This window comes from Peromyscus leucopus, chromosome 4 (assembly GCF_004664715.2).
Source record: "Peromyscus leucopus breed LL Stock chromosome 4, UCI_PerLeu_2.1, whole genome shotgun sequence".
In the NCBI taxonomy this organism is placed as follows: Eukaryota; Metazoa; Chordata; class Mammalia; order Rodentia; family Cricetidae; genus Peromyscus; species Peromyscus leucopus.
Window position 1 is genome coordinate 96,482,601 of NC_051066.1, and position 20,086 is coordinate 96,502,686.

Consider the following 20,086-nt stretch of genomic DNA (forward strand, 5'->3'; position numbering starts at 1 on the left):
TCATCATCACTCTCTCTCCCACCTGTTTTACAATCCGGCATCCTAATAAAAGCCCTACTTATATTACCTCGATAAATACTTCTGACTATTGTGCAGGGAATTGTAGCTCATTGGTAGGGTGCTGGGACTCTAGAAGCCCCCACCACCACATTATGTACAATAGAGTAGAAACCACTTACTCTTATTTTTAAAATGTTGAGAAATATTATTTATTTTGTGTGTATATATATATATATATATATATAGGTTTTTCGAGACAGGGTTTCTCTGTGTAGCTTTGCGCCTTTCCTGGGACTCACTTGGTAGCCCAGGCTGGCCTCGAACTCACAGAGATCCACCTGCCTCTGCCTCCCAAGTGCTGGGATTAAAGGCGTGCGCCACCACCGCCCGGCTATTTTGTATATTATTACTCTGCTTTAGATTTTTGCTTGGAACTTACATTTTAGCAAAGTATACGTGACAAATTGGTTTGCTAAATTAACAGGTAATTATATGAAAATATCAATTTGAAAATTAGATAATCTCACCTTGTTCCAGGAAAAATTTAACATGGCTTGATTGATTGACAAAAAAATCTTACGAATTAAAAAAATAATTATGAGAACTTAGGATGGAACGAAGAAAAGCACTTTGAGAACTAGCTTTTTGCTATTCATAAATTTCTCCTTTAAGGGCCTACAAGATGACTCAGTAGGTTGAAGTGTTTGTTAGGCGCCCAAGCCCCCCAGTCCAGTTTCGAAGCTTGATACACTGGTGTGTGTGCATCTGTAAACCCAGTGCTCTGCTGTCAGGACGAGTGAGCATGGCCCTGAAATTTGTCAGCCAGCAGCAGCAGAGGAAAACCTGCCTCAGCAAGGTTGAAGGCCAGTTGAAACAACCGAGGGAAGCAGTTGTCCTCTGACCTCGACATGCATACTGTGGCGTCAGCCAATCGAGGTTTTTAAACAGAAATTACACCCCATATACATAAATCAGTACGCACACCTTCTTTTTGGCATGTGAAGGTCAGAAGACAGCTTGCAGGAATTGTTCTCGTCTTATTTCATGTAGATTCTGGGAACTGAACTCAGGCCTTCAGTCTTTGCAGCAAGCACCTCTACTCACCGAGCTGCCTTTAGTTTTTAAGACAAGGGCTAGCCTCAGCTGAACGATTTCCTGCCTCAGCTGCCTGAGTGCTGGGGTCATAGGCATGTGCCACTTCACCCTGGGTAGAGAGCCCTTTCTGGAGAAGAAATGATAAGGTCCAATTCTGGCTTTCTCAGAACTGAGTCTTCACTAAGGAAGAAACCACCTTTTTTTTTTCATAGACTTAATTCTCTGCTTTTGCAATTTTTACTATTATGAGACTAACTTAAACCTAGGATAAATAAGACTTATATTATAGGAACATTGTGCTTAATTCTTGTTAATAGAAAAATAAAATGAAAATTAAGTAAGATCTTGACTCTAACAAAGTACTTGGTAAAAGGCGATTTTGAAATAGATATTTAAAGTCACATGACACAAGTGAGGGGTCACCAGCCTGTAATCCTGGTACTTGGGAAGTAGAATCAAGAGGAGGGTCAAGAGTTGGCCAGCCTGGGCTATGTAGTTACATTCTATCTCAAGAAAAGAAAAGAAAAGCGCTTCCCTGAGCCTTTTTTGCTTGCCAAGTGTATCTATCAGTTGAGAAGCACATCCCATGTGTTGACTCTTACTAGTTACACCTAAAACTTTGAGGTGAGTTTTGTTTTGTTTTTTAGTTTAATTAATTAATTAATTTATTCATTTTTTTTTTTTTTTCAAGACAGAGTTTCTCTGTGTAGTTTTGGTACCTGTCCTGGAACTCACTCTGTAGACCAGGCTGGCCTCGAACTCACAGAGATCTGCCTGGCCCTGCATCCTGAGTGCTGGGATCAAAGGTGTGCTCCACCGCCTCCTGGCTCTGAGTTTTATTTTAAGGGCTCACTGTGTAGACCAGGCTGGCCTCAGACTCACGAGGTCCGGCTGCCAGCACAGCCACCACCCGCCTTGATGTAAGAGTGCAGGTGCAGATGCAGTCCGACTCATCAAGCTCTCATTGGGTTCAGAGAGAATCAGGTTTGGGGGCTTTTTGTTCTGTTGGTAGAGTGCTTTCCTAACATTTGAAAAGCCCTGGCTTGGATCCCCAGTACCACATAAACCAGGATACCCACCCCTAAGCCCAGCAGTAGGGAAGCAGAGGCAGGAGGAATTCAAGACCATCTTTGGGTACATAATAAATTTGAGGCTACCTTAGGCTGAATGAAACCAGGTCTCAAACAAACAAACAAACAAACAAACAAACCCACATATCAAAGCTGGGTTTGATGGTGCATGCTTTTAATCCCAGCACTCTGGAGGCAGAGCCAGGCTGATCTACAAAGCAAGTTTCAGAATAGGCAGGGCTACACAGAGAAACCCTGTCTCGAAAAACAAAAGCAAAACACAAACTAAAGCAATGAAGTCTCATCCAGAACTATTCTGGTTCAAACAGGGGACAAAGATAGGTCCAACTGTTACCTTCTTGGACTTATTTCAACCCACACATCAATCTCTGTGATTCCTCCAAGGAATCTTTGTGTATCCTAGAACACCTTTCTTAAGGAATCCCACGCCGCGCCCCCCCAACCCCAGTATCCATTAACTTTTTTTTTTTTTTTTTTGGAAAAGGCTATAAGCTGAAAGACTTAAGTATCATTTTTCAGTTTGCCACTTGCTACTGTCTTAGCAAAGATTTGGTAGTAGGGTAGTAGTATTTGGACCTTTTAAACATGATTAAATAGTGACTCAGGCCTTTAATTCCAGCACTTGAGAGGCAGAGACAGGCAGATATCTATGAGTCCAGGCCAACCTGGTCTACAAAGCAAGTGCCAGGAAAAAAAAAAAAAAAAAAGATTAACTGTGGTAGAACTATCTGATTCATCCCTTTTGTCTATTGCCGTTAGACATAGTACAGATAACCTAGTTTTAGCCAGGAGTGGTAGAGTCTTATTCAAGGTAATAAGTACTAATAATTTTAACTCCTCTTTCCTGCTTTTCGGTTTGCCTGTATCCCTGACATTTATATAGGACGAAGAACTTTGAGTCTGGAAAGAACTATAAGGCAACATGGGGGGATGGTGGAGACAGCTCATCCAGCAATGTGGTATCTAAGCAACCAGGACGAGTAACCAATGGTCAGCCTCAGCAAAGCACAGGAACAGCTAGCGGTGGATACATTAAACGGTATGCCAGCTCTTCCTTCTGTTTCTACAGCTCTCCTAACGAATGGCTCATCTTAAAAACTGTGTGTAGCTAAATACAAGCCCCAATTCAACAAGTACTCCGTCAGTTTCCCTCCTTCCCCTCTTCTTCTTTCAAAGAAAGGGTTTATTTTCGCTTCTTATTCCAAAGGGTCCATGGTTGCTTGGAAAGGAAATCATGGCAGCAGGAATATGGTGAAGGTTGTTTTTGACTTGTTGGCAGACAGTAAGCAGTGAGAGGGGGTACAAGAAAAGGCAGAGCAAGATCTGTCCCCCATGGAGCTGCTGTCCAGCCCCACAGCCTCCCACTGTCTACCACCTAGTCATGCCGTAGTGCCAGTGTTCTTAGTCCCACAGCGTGATCAAAGAAATAGGGTCCCTCCAAATGTGATCAGGCTCTGAGGCAGCAGGGAGATCCATCCTCCGTGGCCTGAACCTCCATCAGCAGAAGCATATTTATTGTTTCACCAAAGTTGTTTTTTGGGTAAAACGAAGTCCTCATACCAAAGCCCCTACTCTAATCTGTGTGTTTCACGAAGGGACACATCCCACCCTGTAACTTTAGTCCTTACTGTGCACTGTTTGCAGTACCTAATAATGCAAGACATTCCAGGTGCGCCAGCATCAGCCTGGGACCAAAATCGTAAAGTCATAAAGCTCCTTCAGTAAAGCAACTTTATAGATAACAGAAAACAGTCATTGTTTTCTTCAATGATTTCTTCAAGGTCTAAGTACTTCCATCAAACAACTATTTCATTTTGATGTTTACTCTAGATACAATGACTCTATTAGATTTTCAACTACACCATAGTTTTCCAATCTACTTTAAAGTAGTAGTTGTTTAGATTTGAATGTGCATAGCTTGATTTGAAGGTTTATTAAACACAGATTGGGGGCTGGTAAGATGGCCCAGCAGTAAAGGAGCTTGCTGCCAAGCCTGCTGTCCTGAGTTCAATTTCCAGTTCCCATATGGTAAAAGGAGAGAGCCGACTCCCATAACTTATCCTCTGATCTCCATACATGCACTGTAACATTTACATGTGCATGTGCACACAAACACTACAAGTAAATAATTGTAAAAGTTAAAACAAAACATACAGATTCAGTTTGGCTTAGAGTCTGAGGTAGGAGGATTGCTTTAACCCAGGAGCCATAGGCCAGCCAAAGGTAGAGTGCTAAAATTATCTCCGGTGGGAACCAAGCTGCTTTCCTGGTAATCCCTGCAGTTGGAAAGCTAAGGCAGGAGAATCTCCAAATTCAAGGATAGTCTGAGAAACACAGTGATTTCTAGGTCATGCTAGTCTATATAGTGAGATTCTGATTAAGGAGGAAAATTTTTGAATTAAAAAAAAAGATTGTGTAGATCCACTCACAGTTCCTGATTGGGCAGATTTGGAACAGAATGTGAAAATTAATGTATTACCATAAACAAGTACCTCAGTGATGCTGGAAAATAAACTCTGAATCACTGCCCCAGAGTTGTGTGTTGATCGTCTTCTATTTGGCTCTGATATTCTTCTCCTGGTCAGCCTTTGCTGTTTGTTGTTTTGAGACAAGGTCTGTGTAGCCCACACTGGCCTCCAGTTTGTGTTGATCTTCTTGCCTTAGCCTTCTGAGTGCTAGGATTACAGGTATGTGCCAACATGCTTGGCTTTTTAAAACAAAAACCAAAAAGAAAAAAATCGTATTATACATGTATGTGTGACCATGTATGCCATACCGTGTGTGGAGGTCAGAAGACAGCATTGTGGAGTTGAGTCTCTCATTCTGCCTTCTCATGGGTTCCAGGAATTGAAATCAAGTCATCAGGTCTGTGCAGCAAGCACTTTGACTTGCTAAACTATCTTGCTAGCCTGCCCCATGCCTGCTTGCCTGCCTGCCTTTTCTCTTCTTTCTTCCCTTCCTTTGTTCCTTTCTCTCACTGTAGACTGTTTCTCAAAGTAGTATTCTCCCTTTCCTTCATGTGCTGAGCATCATTTTGATTACTTACTTTTATAATAACTAATTCCAGACTAGTCCATTGTAACTCAACAAAAGGTTCTGATTTAACTCTCTTTTTGTCATAGTATAACCAATGATGCCAGAGAAGATGAGATGGAAGAGAACCTGACTCAAGTGGGCAGTATCCTAGGCAACCTAAAGAACATGGCTCTGGACATGGGCAATGAAATTGATGCTCAGAACCAGCAAATACAGAGGATCACAGAAAAGGTAAAAAAAAAAAAAAAAAAAAAAAAAAAAAGAAGAGCACAGGAAAATGAGATCGCCAATCCAGTGATACTTTAGTGACGACATCTGTGCTAGGTATCTTTGGGAGAAAGAGGGGGTGATAAATGCTATCTACTCAGAACAGTCAGCACTGAGATGGCAGCTCCAGCTTTTTTAAAAACAAAAGGCCAATCCTGCTGTTTTGCTCATGGCAGCTGATTTGTTGGGAGGCATGGGCTTGGAATGAAGTTTAACTTAAAACTTTCCATGTGAAGCCGAGAATTTATTGTGTAGAGCTGGAGATGTGGCTCGGCGAGTAAAGATGCCCGCCACCAGGTCTGACAACCTGACTTTGATCCCTGGGACCCATGCAGTAGAAGGACAGAACCAGTTCTTACAAATTGTCCTTTGACTTCTATACACATGTACATATAATAAATAAATGGACAAACAAATAAATAAATGTAATTTTAAAATTTAAGCATGTACTGAGTACCCAGGTGGTGGTGCTCACCTTTAATCCTAGCACTTGGGAAGCAGTGGCAGGTGGATCCTTGTGAGTTTGAGGCCAGCCTGATCTACAAAGCACAGCCAGACCTGTACAGAGAAACCTTGTCTTGAAAAAAAAGAAAGAAAGAAAGAAAGTACTGAATAAGCTGGGCATAATGACTGGGGAAGTAGATGCTGATGCAGATGGATCTCTGTGAGTTCAAGGCCACCCTGGTCTACATAGTGAATCCCAGGACAGCCAGGGCTACATAGAGCACCCCTGTCTCAGAAAAACAACAACAAAACAATATACTGAGTAGATCCTGTTCTAACTTTTGCTTGTGGTTTTTTGCTTCATCCCTGAATGCATGTTAGCTTTTATTTTTGTTTTTGTTTTTTTCACTGATAACCTAGTAAGATTCTGCAGCTCCATGTTAGGAGTCAGTAGCAAACAATCAGTCCTGTAGAACTTGTTCTTGTGGAATATACATTAAAAATAAAAGCCTAGCTGCGTGATAGTGGCGCATGCCATATCACCAAAAAAAAAAAAAAAAAGTTATGTGTGACTGGAGAGATGGCTCAGTGATTAAAAGCACTTACTGCTTTTTTTTCTGGTTTTTCGAGACAGGGTTTCTCTGTGTATCTTTGGCTGTCCTGGAACTCACTCTGTAGACCAGGCTGGCCTCAAACTCACAGAGATCTGCCTCCTGAGTGCTGGGATTAAAGACATGCTCCAAAACACCTGGCTTCACTTACTGCTCTTAGAGAGGACCTGGGTTCATTCCCAACAACCACATCAGGCGGCTGACCACTGCCTACAAGTTCCGCTTTAAGGAGTGTGACACCCTCTGGCCTCTTCAGGCACTTGGGCTGGAGCCACTTACAGGATATACCATTAGAGTAAATGATGGTTCCTCATGTGTTGGTATGCTGTATTCTGGGTTTAGGGTGTAGATTACACATCATTTTAATTTAGATGCTTCTGTGGGTGGCAGTACATCTGTTCCAAAGATCTTTGGCAAGGTTATTTCGGTCTCTCTTGGTCAGAACTAGAGTAGCTCCAAATATGAGACTCCTGTTGAGAAACATTCTTGCCATACTTTATTTCATCAAAAATGAGCTGGACATGGTGTTGCATGCTTATAATTCCAGCCACTTAGAGGGGTGGGAAGATCACTTGAACTCACAAGCTGAAGGCCGGCCCAGGTAATAAGATCTAGTCTCCAGAATAAATAGAGGTGGCTCAGCTGAAGAGCCTGCCATGCAGGCATGAGGACTTGCCTTTGGACCTCAAGCACCCACATACAAGCCAGACATGGTGGGGCATGTTTGGAACCCTTGGGGCTGGGTGGCTTGGGCAGCACTTGTTGCTCTTCCAGAGGACTGGGGATGGATTCCCAGCACCCACATGGTATCCTACTCTAGTTCCAGGGGATCTAATGCCCTCTTTGTGGCTTCTACAGGCACACGGTGTGCAGACATACATATATGTGAAATACCCATACACATTAAATTCAAAAATTTTGCTTTTTTGTTGTACTGGTGATTAAACATAGGGCCTCATGTATGGTAGGCAAGTGCTCTACTACTGAACTATATCCTCACCTCTTTTGTTATTTTGAGACAGTTTGACGGTAACCCAGGTTGATGTTGAATTTTTGCTATTGTCATAGTCCTTTGAGTGCCAAGGTTATAGGCATGTACTCATATCTAGGTCCCAAGTATATAAAACTGTATGAGCATCTGCATGCGCGTGGTTGTGTGTGAGTGTGAGTGTGTGTGTGTGTGTGTGTGTGTGTGTGTGTTTGGGATTGAATGTAGGCCCATAGAATTGTAGGCCAGGGTAGCCTTGAACTCAGAGATCCGCCTGCCTCTGCCTCCCAGAGACAGAATTTCATGTAGCATAGGCTGGCCTAAGATTCATGATATAGTTGAGGAAGACCTTGAATTTTTGGTCCTCTAGCCCCTACTCTCCAAATGCTAGGATTACAAGCATGTGCTGTAAATGCCCAGTTTTATGCAGTGCTGTGGAATTGAACCCAGGGCCCATGTGTGCTAGGCAGACACTCTACCAACTGAGCTATACTCTCATCCCCTCAATTCAACTTGTTTTAAAGTGTTTTGTGAACAAATGCTGAGATTTTTCTTTTACTTTTTTTTCCAGGCTGACACCAACAAGGATCGGATTGACATTGCCAATACAAGAGCAAAGAAACTCATTGACAGCTAGAGCCGTGCTGTACTTCTTTACCAGTTACTTAGTTCTCTAGCTCCTCATAAGCCACTACCTGTTCAGAGTTTGAAAGTGTGTGAAAGAAGGACCAGAGGAGGAACGCCTCCTACTACTTATTTTCTGTCCTTTGGGGTAGGTTCTTGCTCAGACTTCTTCACAGTCTCTCTTTCTCAGTTCACACTCTTAGGCTGCTTTCTGCACATCACACATAGTCTGTCAGCCTCTTCACTTAGCTTCTTTTGCATTCAAGATTTGGAAGCATTGCCAAAGAGCCATGAAGGAGGCATCTATATAAGTAGCTCTTGTTGTTGGTTGGTTTGGTTTGGGTTTTATGGTAAAGAGCAAGAGGAAGGAATAAGAAATGAAGTTGTTAACTCATTAAAGAGACTACAGGTAAACAAAACAAAAAAAACCAAGACAAAACAAAACAGGCTAATGCCTGGGGTGGGAGCTTTTACTCATGCATTTTGTTTTACATCACTATTTTGTAGCTTCTGTTCCAAAGGAGAATACAGTGTGTTTTCTTAAAGTGAGCCTCCCTTTGGAATGCGTAGTGATTTGTGTCTGTGCGTAGGTTCTGGTATCCCATTTCATATTGCACATACAGGGACACTATAAATGAGTGCCTTTTCTTCTCATATCATGAACCCATGGTAGGCCTGTTAACCTCGTGAAGTTGTTACCAGTCTTTTAAAGATGTACATATGTATGTGAAATATGAGACTTCCTCACTAAAGCAGGGCTTCAAAATTTTGGGGAAAGTTTGACAGTGTATCATGTGAATTCAGATTTACCTCAATACGAAAAATTACGTGTAGATATGAAAAAGAAAACTTGTTTTGATCTCAGGTAGAAAAATAGAGTCCTTTGAGTTTTGTGTAGTTTTAGACATTTAAAAAGTTATAATTTGTTACTAAAAGTTGTTTGGAAAATTATGTCTTTGAATTAATTATTGATGACCGCACTGCCCCTCTGTCTGCCATACGTAGAGTCAAGTGTATGGGTCCTGAAGTCCTAGGAAAGCTGAGTTGGCATTTGTCACCTTTGTTTACAAAGGAGCATTTGTACACTTTAGAGCTACCAAAGTAGATTGGTTGGCCAGTAACCGTTGCTTGATTCTTACAATTAAATTTTGTAACTAATGGTATTGTTCTTTCAAATAGGTAACATGTTTCTAACTTATTTGTGGGGCAACCATTTTATCAGCTTTTGTTAACAGATTGAATAAAGCAAATGGCTATACATGAAGCACTCTGATAGAAAGCTGCAATTAGCTCTTTTCCAATTTTTATTAGAAATGTTTACAGGAGTTTCTGTGGTTTGTCATGAGTCCATTTAGTCATTACTTGTCTTAGTCATTTGAATTTAAATACACTGAGTATTTCTGAGTGAGAATTACAAGTCATTTACTAAAGATGATACTGCTAGCTCAGAAACATTCAAAGGGTGAAGATGACAGTATTTAAGTAAAACAAAACAAAACAAAAAAATATGCATTCTGCTCCATGTCAGAATGGATAGTTTGTCAGGTGAAGGTCTTGAATATATAAAGTATGACCAAGTATAAAACACTAAATTGTGCTCTACCTAAAAGTGCTTTTCTTAAAAGCATTTAAAAACTTAACACATTGATTTGGCTGAAGGAACAATACTGATAGGTGGTATCCAAGGTAAGTTGGTTAGAATGTGTACTAAAGCACCCAGCTGTCAGTTTCCCCTTGCTTATTGGCTGGTGTGAATGTATGTATGCCTGTCTCTCTGCCTTGTGTGTGGGAATTCATCCTACCTCATAAACTAATTCCCAGAATGGTAATGCCTAGAAATCTCAGAGTAAGTGGGGCTCAGAGACCAGGATGGTAATCCCAACATTGGGGAACCTGAGGCAGAATCAACCTACACAGTGAATTGTGGGCTAGCCTAAGTTCTCTCCCCCCAAGACAGACAAACAAAAACTCTTAGAATGTTGCCTGTCGGGTGTAAATGTAATAAATGATAGCTGTTTTCTCTAGAATGGAGAGAGTTCTTGGTCAAAGACCTGTGAAAGACAGCATAGTCCCTTTCTAGAGAAAAAGGCCCAGAGACAGATGGTAAGTGCCTGTGCCTGCTGCCATCCTTCTGTTGTTTTTGAGAGATGATAGCAGGTAGTTCACATAAGCTGGAGTCCTCTGTCATCTGACTTCAGTTTTCTAGCATTGTGACCTTGAACACATTACCTATGACTAAAGCTAAGAAATAGTATCCTGTACCAAATCTTTTTTCTTCTTTTTCATTTTGGTTTTTTGAGTTTCTCTGTGTAGCCCTGGCCATCCTGGCACTTGATCTCTAGACCAGGCTGGCCTCAAACTCAGAGATTTGCTTTCTTCTTCCTCCCCAGTGCTGGGATTAAAGGCAGGCGTGTGCTTCCACTGCCAGGCATAAACTTTTCGTTTTTTTAAAACTGAGTCTTGCCATGTAACCCCAGTTTGCTTCAAAACAGTAAAGCTCAAATTTCATCTTACTTGTACAGTTATACCCATTTCACCATTTCTTCAGTTTTAATTTATCCTTTATTCTCACTTCAACTCTGGATCTCTCCTTATCACATATGGATTATGACTCTCCCATTAACTTAAACATCTACATTCTAGACATCCTATAATGAACATTTAAAACGAACTTTTTAGGACTGGGGTTGTAGAATCACTCGTTCATAGGGTGTTTGCCTAGTATTCAAGAATATGTAGGTTCTGTATCACCATGTAAGCCAGGTGTGGTGACATGCCCCTCCAGTCTCGGTATTAGGTAGGAAAATGTAGGAGGATCAGAAGTTCAAAAGATCAGAAGGGATCAGAAGTCATCCTCAGCTATACGGTGAGTTATAGGACAATCTGGGATATGTGAAAACCTACTTAAAAAAAAAACCAAAAAGAGCCAGTGATATGGCTCAGCAGGTAAAGACACTTGCTGCCAAGCCTAACAACCCGAGTTTAATCTCCAGGACCTACATGGTGGAAAAAGAAAGCCAACTCATAAAAGTTGTCCTCTGACTTCCACATGTGGTACCGTGGTGTATGCAAGCTTGTGTACACATACATATAAAATAAATGTAACAAGGGGTTGGAGAGATGGCTCAGGGGTTAAGAACACTGACTGCTCTTCCAGAGGTCCTGAGTTCAACTCCCAGCAACCACATGGTGGCTCACAACCATCTGTAATGAGATCTGGTGCCCTCTAATGGAATGTAGGAATACATGCAGACAGAACACTGTACACATAATAAATAAATCTTTAAAAGATAAAATAAATGTAACAAAAATTAAAAAATGTGAGCTAGCCGGGCGGTGGTGGCGCATGCCTTTAATCCCAGCACTCGGGAGGCAGAGGTAGGCGGATCTCTGTGAGTTCGAGGCCAGCCTGGGCTACCAAGTGAGTTCCAGGAAAGGCGCAAAGCTACACAGAGAAACCCTGTCTCGAAAAACCAAAAAAAAAAAAAAACGTGAGCTGAGCGGTGGTGGTGCATGCCTTTAATCCCAGCACTCGGGAGGCAGAGGCAAGCGGATCTCTGAATTCGAGGCCAGCCTGTTCTACAGACTGAGTTCCAGGACAGGCAGGACTGTTACACAGAGAAACCTTGTCTTGAAAAACCAAAATAAAGTAAAATAAAAACAAAACTTATTTGAATGCTAGTTTCCTGGGTGATCTCATTAAAATTCTTAGTTATTGCCAGGCAGTGGTGGCGCATGCCTTTAATCCCAGCACTTGGGAGGCAGAGGCAGGCGGATCTCTGTGAGTTCAAGGCCAGCCTGGGCTACCAAGTGAGTTCCAGGAAAGGCGCAAAGCTACATAGAGAAACCCTGTCTCGAAAAAACCAAAAAAAAAAAAAAAAAAAATTCTTAGTTATCCTGATTGAGTTCCTAATTTGATTTGTATTTCTCATATTGATATTCAGGTCACTTATCCTGAAGTCTTTGGTTTTTGCCACTTAACATAGTGCTAGCTCTTGGCCTTCTATTCCTGTATAATTTACACAATTGTACGTCCAGGCTTTATAGATAAGATAGATAAAGGGCTTGTTTCATCGAGTTCCTGCTTGTGTTGCTTTTATGTATCCTCTCACTATAATACATACTTGAGAAGTGAGACTATTCCCTATATTTACAGATGATAGTAAATTGCCCAGAAAGCTATTAAGTAACAAACCCTGGATCCAGACCTTAATCCCTGAGGACAGAGCCCATGATCTTACTCCATCCATATACTTACTCCACACCAAATTAAAACTTAAGGCTTATTGGGTAGGTTTTTTTTTTTTTTTTTTTTTTTTTTAAAGATTTTGTGTATGAATGTTAGACCTGGAGATATATATATAATCTCCAGCAGCACATGAATGTCTAGTGCCCACAGTGGCCAGAAGAGGCTGTTGGATCTCCTAGAACTGGAGTTACAGATGGTTGTGAACCACCATGTATGTATAGGAAATGAACCTGAGTCTTCTGCAAGAACAAGTACTTTAAATCACTGAACTATCTTTCTAGCCCCTTACTTTATATAGTTTTTAGCCTCAAGCACTTTAGTCTAGCAAGAGAGATAAATATAGGATATGGAAAGCATTCTATCAGCAGATTGGAGAGTAGTTAATTCGGATTAGATTTAGGGAAGGAGCTTAGATATAGGGCAGGCCCAAGTAAGTCAGAGGGCATTTCTTGACTGAACAACACTAAAGCATTCTGGAGCAGTATAATCTGGTATGGTTGGACATGCATTTGAGACTGAAGAAAAGGTGGTACTTAGTGATTCTCACAGTAGTGGGGAACACAAATGAATACATCTAAGTTATTAAATTTGTAAGTTCAGATTTTTTAAGTGAGAGGTATTGGTAAAATGCCAAGAGAAGTCAGCTGCTCAGTGAATCAGCAAGAACAATACATACTAAACTAAAAAACAAGCTAAAGAGCTAGTTAGTTGGCTTAGTGGTTAAGAACATTTGAGGCTCTTCTAGAGGATCTTGGTTCTGTTCCCAGCACCCACATGGCAGCTCAAAGCTATCTGTAGCTCCAGTTCTAGGGGATCCAATATTCTGACCACTGCAGAAAACTCAAAAATAAATCTGAGGGGAAAAAACAAACAAAAAAACCTTCATGATACTGATAAACTGACACCACCTGCCCCCAAATAGATAAAACAACATGGGGGGAAAGAACACCTGGATCAAATTTAAGGTCAGAAAGGCTGCTTCATGTAAGCTCTTGTGGTTTTTCAACTTTAAGCTAGTTTTAACTATTATTGAGAACTACCAGTATATCTTTAGCTAAGAGAAGACTTCAGAAACCAGTCCTGGGGATTGCTTTGCAATGTTCTTATCAGTGATAATCTGAAATCTCTCTCTCAGTGTGTACTTTCACATTCTCTTAACATGATTCCCAGTTCCTCAGAAACATCTGAGTGACATCAGTTGGGTTTCACTGCTCATGAAACCAAACAAGAGCGTGAAATATATTCCCAGTTTACTTTCAAGGAACAAAGGACCACTCAACTGATTATAAGTTCTTCTTTAAATGATTAACATTGCTTCTAAAGTTCATTAAAAATATTTTATTTAGTATATCCTCTCATTCAGAGAATAACCATGATAAACATAGGTTACTTTAAAATATTATAGCAATGGTTTTCTTGAAGGTAATTTGATTAGTACAGTTATAAATACAAAAGGGGGAGAAATTACCAGAAATAACACATGATTTTTAACAAAGCTTCAGGAAAATCTTATTAAAATCCATTTAAAATCTTACAAGTAGGCTGAGTCTGGCGCATGCCTGTAATCCAGTACTTAAAAGAGTAGACATGGGGAGATTGTAAGTCTGAGGCCAGCCTGGGCTACATAGCAAACACCTATCTAAAAACCAAAAATTATACAATTTTTGCATATACTTTTAGCTCTTCGGAGCCTTCTGCCAGTAAGGCACCTGCAATAGTAGAAAATTTGCTGCTGCAGCCTTGGGGAACATTCCTTGATGGCTGTTGTGCTGATGTTCCTCTTGACAAAGCGTGCTTTAAGATAGCTACATATTTATGTACTTCCCAACTTCCAAGTGGAAACACTCCTATTGAATTGATGGGTTGGAACAAAAGCATATGTCCTTAGCCATACAAGTTTCCCACAAATTAGAATTTCATAAAAACATGAAGTGTTAACACAGAGATGTGGTAACTGACTTTATGAAAGCTGGCACGATGTAACTCAACAAAACCTCTGGCTGTGGTGTGGAGTCATTCTGTTACCAGGCAGCAGTTCCTCACTGCATGAATAGCAACAACCTACTGGTTCTTAGAGCCCAACTAACAATGATGGTTTTGAAGATCAACATTGGCCATCGCCCTGTCCATTGGCTCAAAATGAAGGGCTCTTCCTGTCTCCTAAGTCTTTTTCCTTTAGCTTATCTGAGATAGTCCTTAAAAGGAAAAAAGTCATTAAATGAAATGTAATCTGGAGTGTCTCCAACACCAGGAGCCTTTAACTCGGCCAAATTCCAACAGAGGTTCCAAGTCAGTGTCCTTAAGGTTCCTTAATTGTCCTGGAGAACATCATGCAAATTTCTTCTTGGTGGCTGTGAACCTCTCCATGTACTAAAAACATGAAAGAAAAATATACATATGGTATTTGGTATGGGCAAATATAAGAGTATTTTTTAAACTTAGGTTTTTATGGGTTTTTTTTTTTCTTTTTAATTTGACTTGGTTCATTACATACAAAATTTACTTTTTTTTCTCCCTTTTTGAGACAGATTCTCACTATGTGGCCCTGGATGGCCTTTGAACTCACAGAGATCTGCCTGCCTCCACCTCCCAAATTCTGGGATTAAAGCCATGCTGCCACACCCAGCAAAGTATTTGATTATTAAAACACACTGATTTTTTTTTTCATGTATTTTACTAGAAAGCATAAAAAGGTGCTTTACAATAAGCAGAATGTAGAAAAAGTCACCTTGGCACAATACAGTCTGACCAAGTCTTAGAACTACCTCCAAAGTATGAACCTGGTGATGCTAACTGTAGCCATCACCTAGGTTACCTCAGCATTTTCTCTGGTACAGACACTAGAAATGAAGAAGATGCTTATACACACCTTATCATAACCCTCTAGTTCTCGAAGTTTCTTTATTTCAAAGAGATTGCCTTCCACAGCGAGCAGGCAAATCTGGGAGTCGCTGAGGATGCTCTGGGGAAGCATGCTGAGCTCTAGACAGTTCTCCTCCAGTCGGAGCACTTTGAGGCGAGGACAGCAGGATATCTTCACCGAGATCTGAGATATCTGTGGACAACACAACAGTGAGAGTACAAAGAGCACAATGGCTACTTTTACTACTGTAGCAAACCTTGCCTGGGTCCCAGCTTTTCTTCCACGCCTCCGGTTTCTCACTGCCTACTCATTCCAGAAGCCTCTGTTAACATACCTTCTGTTACTCCTCCACTTTCAAACGATTTGAAGGATACCAGTAGCATTTCAGAAATAAAAACTAATAATAAAGGCACTGTACATTTATTATAAAAAACATGAGAATCATGTAAGTTCAAGGGAAAAGTTTGCCAGTAACCTGCCACTCAGAACAACCACACAAACATTTTAATACCCAAACCAGGATTCCATCCATGCTTCCCATGCACTGCTGCACCCGACTGGACTATCGGTCCTTTTCTTGAGACTCCCCTTTGTTCCTGACACTAGATTTTTCCTCTTTTGGATTTCTCCTGTTTTTGTTTTGACATCTTTATTATTTTCAAGCAGAAACCCCTAATGCTTAATATTTTACATTCTCAACCTTCTAGAAAACATTCTTAAAGCCATTTCACTTATGACCTCAAAATCGTATCAACAGTTCTATCTACTAACCTCTAGTACAGTTTGTATCTACAATTTTCACTAAGACATTTGGATGACTCAAGTGATGGACTCGGCACGCCCATTCAACAGCATTGTATAGGCCCTCCAGGTCAGTACCAAACACTTTGTTATTGATCCGTTCACTTTGGCCAATTGAATGCTCCAAGTTTTTTCCTTCCCATGTTACAGGATGAACCAGAGTCTCATGCCTCAGCTGTTCTCCAGCCCCAGGTCACCAAATTCTGTTGACTGCCTGGTATCTCCATCCATCACCTGGGAACTTTGTGCAAATGCAGATTCTTAGACCTCTCACTGAATCAAATACTAAGATGACCTTAAGCTCCCCAGGTTATTCAAGTAAGGTCTGAGAAACCTTCCAACTACACAGTCTAGCCATAGGGAATGTAGAATAAGTCATCAACTAATACTTGGTGCCTAATAGATGACAGTTTTTCCCCTAAAGATGTCAGGGAAAAAAAATGAAGCCAACCTCAAAGATTGACTGTCATAATGTCAACTCTGGTCCAGCACAGTAACAACATGTCCATGGTAGCTGATGTACATACCTGGAAGCATAGTGGCTACAGAAACTAAGGGCTACCTAATCTCAAATGTTCCTTTCATCACTAGGCCTCCTGTCTAGAGCAGACCAAGAAGATTCAAAACAAGGCAAAACATTTCAGTTGTAAAGTTGTCTGATGATAAGCTAGCTCCTGAAAAACTATCACTTAAGGATTTTTCAACAAAAGAATGCATATTTAACAAAACAAAACAAAAAAATGTCTGATGACTGAATCTCAGATTCTATGGGTTTAAGTCTCACCCCTGCACTATTCCATCCCTGACGTGGCTCTTCACTAAATGATTGGTGGTGTGGAAAGGAACTGAAGATTTGCCAAGCTTCCAACATTTTTTTTTTAAATATCTCTCCCTGTTGCTCTGTTCTCCCTCAAAACACCTTGAACCATTACACAGTCGCTATCAACCCACTCCGTAACATTGGGCATTGAAATAACTTATGAAGTATATCTTTTAGCTTCTGGTATCAGCGCTTAAGGAAGAGGAAAGTATCAGGAGACCATAAACCCAAACACACACTGGGGTGGGGCTGGGGGCGGGTCGTACACAGCCACACAAAGAACTGACCTGGTTTTGGTTGAGGTTGAGTTCGAAGGCCTGCAGCTCCCCCACAGTGTCAGGTATGCTCCGAATCTGGTTTTTAGAGAGATCTACTACATCCAGATGTCGCAGGCTACAGAGTTGAGGTGGTAGTGCTCCCAGCTGGTTCCCAGAGAGGCTCAGGGTCTTCAGGGCAGAAAGCTGCCCAAAGGTAGACGGTAGCTCTCTCAGGTGATTGTTGTTTAGACTTAGAGTCTCTAGTTTTTTCAGGTTACATAATTCATCGGGTAGAACAGCTGGTGAAGAAAAATTTTTTTTAAAAAATCTGATAGAACTAAAGTTTATGAAAAGACAGATGGCGGCCTGCTCCACTTTGTTTTTGTTTCTATTTTTGAGACAGGGTCTCATTAAGTTGTCTAGGCTGGCCCTGAAATAATGGTCCTTCCGCCTCAGCCTCTTGAGTGGCTGGGATTCCAGGCCCAAATCACCAGTCCCCACTTCTTACATAGGATTTGCACATGTCAAGTTTAGGTATCACACTTTACCAACAGTGTTCAGAAGATTAAGGAGCCACCAAGATGCAGAAAAGCATTTATGTGTATAATAGTGTTGTTTTTAAAGGGGCCTAGGTATATTCTAACAACAATCTAGGGAGGTTTGGAAAAGCCTCCAATTCTACCCTGCCCCCATATTAGGTAACTGTTTACATCGCATCCCAAAAGTCTTGCAAGTCCAAATTAACCTAGTAATAATGATTATGCTATGCAAGGAGGCGTGTAGATTTAATTGCAAGAGGCAGAAAGCTTCAATACTCTAACGTTCTGCATCCCCTGAACTGATTTCATAACAAAATCAGCTTGTACGAGGAAAAGCACCCTTCATAACTGCTGATCACTAGCAAAAGCTAGCCAGGCACAAAAGCCATACTCAGTTTGTTGTTGTTGAGGGAGAGGCTCTTCAGCAGACTGAACTTTCCTATTAGCAGGGGCGGTAGGCTGTCGATCTTGTTGTTGGACAAATCGATGGTCCTAAGGTTGCTTGTCAGCTTCTGCAACTCTGAGGGGAACTGGAGAAAGGGAGTTCACAGCGTGGAAAATCCCGCACCAATAAACTTCGACACCCCGCGCCATCCCTCTCCCTTTTAGTTTCTGGGTCGGTCCCCTCTCCTCTCACCTCGGTCAGACCACGGTCTTTAAGCTGAAAGACACCAGTTTTCTGCGCTGTTTCCACATGAGCGCGGAGGGCACTGTTTCCCATCCTAGCGCCGCGGCTCAGTTCCCTGCGGGAAAGAAGCGTAGCTGTCACCGCCCCAGTCTAGACATAACAGCCCCCGGGTAAACCTCCCGTTTGGGTCTCCTGTCCCAGTTGTCACCTTCTGCCTAGCCCTACTTCCTAGGGGGCAGCCAAAGAGGGCGGCAAGGAGAAAGCAGGTTAGTAGACAGCACTACCACAAGGTCCCGCTGCTCTGGCAGCCGAGCTAAGGCCAGGGAGCCTCCGGGAGCCACTGCGGGATCAGGGAGCTCGAGACTCGCCTCCTACGGCTCAGTGCAGAGCAGGCTCCGCCAGGGAACACCCGGACCCGCGCTCGCCTGAGACGCGCTCCCAGGGCTTCCGCCCGGGCGGGAACGCCCTGTGACATCATCAAGCCGCGCGACCGTTCGTTGGGTGCCTCTCACGCCTGGCGCCAGCTCCGGGGGTGTGTGGGAGCCATGGCTGCCGCGAACCCGTGGGACCCGGCGTCCGCGCCGAGTGCAGCTGGGCTACTGCTGAACCACTGGGTGGCTTCGGGATAGTCACCGAGGTACGCGGGGGGCTGCGCGGCGTCATCAAGGGGCGACAGAATTCCGCTGTGAGGTGTCGTTCGTGGCTCCGCCGTGCGGGAGCCGGTGGAGGGCTGTGTTGAATAGCGGTAGCGCCCCTTGGAGGCCGCGGCGGCGACCATTCTCCGCGGGTTCTTTTAAAGGGTGAGGGACGGAGTAGGTGGCGTTCCCAGGATTCTGTGTTTTGAGTGCCTGCCGGTTATCCCGGGCTGGTTGTCGGAGATGGAACAGCGCTCTGCATTTTTTTTCCCCTTCCTCTGATCTGCTTCCACTAGACCAGCGATTCTCAACCTTCCCAAGGCTGCGGTGACCCTTTAATAACACTTCATGTTGTGATGACCCCAACCATAAAGTTATTTTCGTTGCTACTTTGTAATCTTGCTACTTTTATGAGTCATAACATAAACATCTATGTGTTCCGATGGTCGTAGGCTACCCCGGCGAAGATCGGTCGTTCGACCCTAAAGTGATTGAGAGCCACAGGTTGAGAACCGCTGCTCTATACTGTAGAGCGGGAGGCAGTAAGAAAGAGATACTGGCCGGTACTTAAAACCAGCTTTTCCAGTAACGCCTATTTATGGGAATTACTGAACCATATTTGGGGTAAGAGGCCCTGAATACAGAAAAACTCCAGTGGGACTTTGTGGGAGCATCTTATTAAAGTGTGTGTGTGTGTGTGTGTGTGTGTGTGTGTGCGCGCGCGTGTGTGTGCGCGCACACACACACACACACACACACACACACGCTGTTGGAGTGTGAGTGGGGGAAGCATTTGAAGGAATAATAGAAAATGACAGAAAGGAATTGGGAGAGACCAAGGACATTAAGATTGAAGGGAAGGAAACTGATACAAAAAAGAAGTTGAAGCCAATGTTTTGGCACTCTGTGGAGGCAGAGGCAGGCAGATCTTTGAGTTTGAGGCCAGCCTGGTCTACAAAATGAGTTCCAGGACAGACAGAGAAACCTGTCTCAAAAAACCAAAAACAGAAACCAAAAAAGAAGTTAGGAAAGTTAGTAATTCATTTGTAGAAATTATTAATGCAGACTTGATGGAAGATTTATTTTTTAATTCATGTAAGAATCCTTAGCGACTTCTGAAATACTAAAGTGTGGATAC

General features: G+C 42.3%; 2 protein-coding genes across 14 annotated transcripts in view; one reads left to right on the top strand and one right to left on the bottom strand.

Annotated features, from left to right (window-relative positions):
- Snap23 (synaptosome associated protein 23) overlaps positions 1-9,435 on the top strand; it is a 34,989-nt gene extending 25,554 nt beyond the window's left edge. For all 11 annotated transcript variants that reach the window (XM_028854421.2, XM_028854429.2, XM_028854425.2 and 8 more), the window contains 3 exons: positions 3,070-3,225; positions 5,309-5,453; positions 8,104-9,435. In XM_028854421.2, coding sequence (XP_028710254.1) covers positions 3,070-3,225; positions 5,309-5,453; positions 8,104-8,169 — 367 coding nt within the window. In that variant the 3' untranslated portion in view covers positions 8,170-9,435. The remainder of the gene's footprint in view (positions 1-3,069; positions 3,226-5,308; positions 5,454-8,103) is intronic.
- Positions 9,436-13,728: 4,293 nt separating this feature from the next.
- LOC114681120 (leucine-rich repeat-containing protein 57) lies at positions 13,729-18,933 on the bottom strand. 3 transcript variants are annotated; one of them, XM_037205162.1, is made up of 6 exons: positions 18,739-18,933; positions 18,323-18,428; positions 18,077-18,215; positions 17,177-17,445; positions 15,275-15,460; positions 13,729-14,775 (listed from the first exon to the last, which is right to left on the bottom strand). In XM_037205162.1, the coding sequence occupies exons 1-6, from the start codon at positions 18,789-18,791 to the stop codon at positions 14,734-14,736; spliced, it is 795 nt and encodes a 264-aa protein (XP_037061057.1). In that variant the 5' UTR covers positions 18,792-18,933; the 3' UTR covers positions 13,729-14,733. The 3 variants fall into 3 exon arrangements, with proteins under 3 accessions (XP_037061057.1, XP_028710242.1, XP_028710240.1); XM_028854409.1 differs by lacking the exon at positions 18,739-18,933 and adding an exon at positions 18,682-18,720; XM_028854407.2 differs by lacking the exon at positions 18,739-18,933 and adding an exon at positions 18,522-18,612.
- Between the last annotated feature and the right edge of the window lie 1,153 nt (positions 18,934-20,086).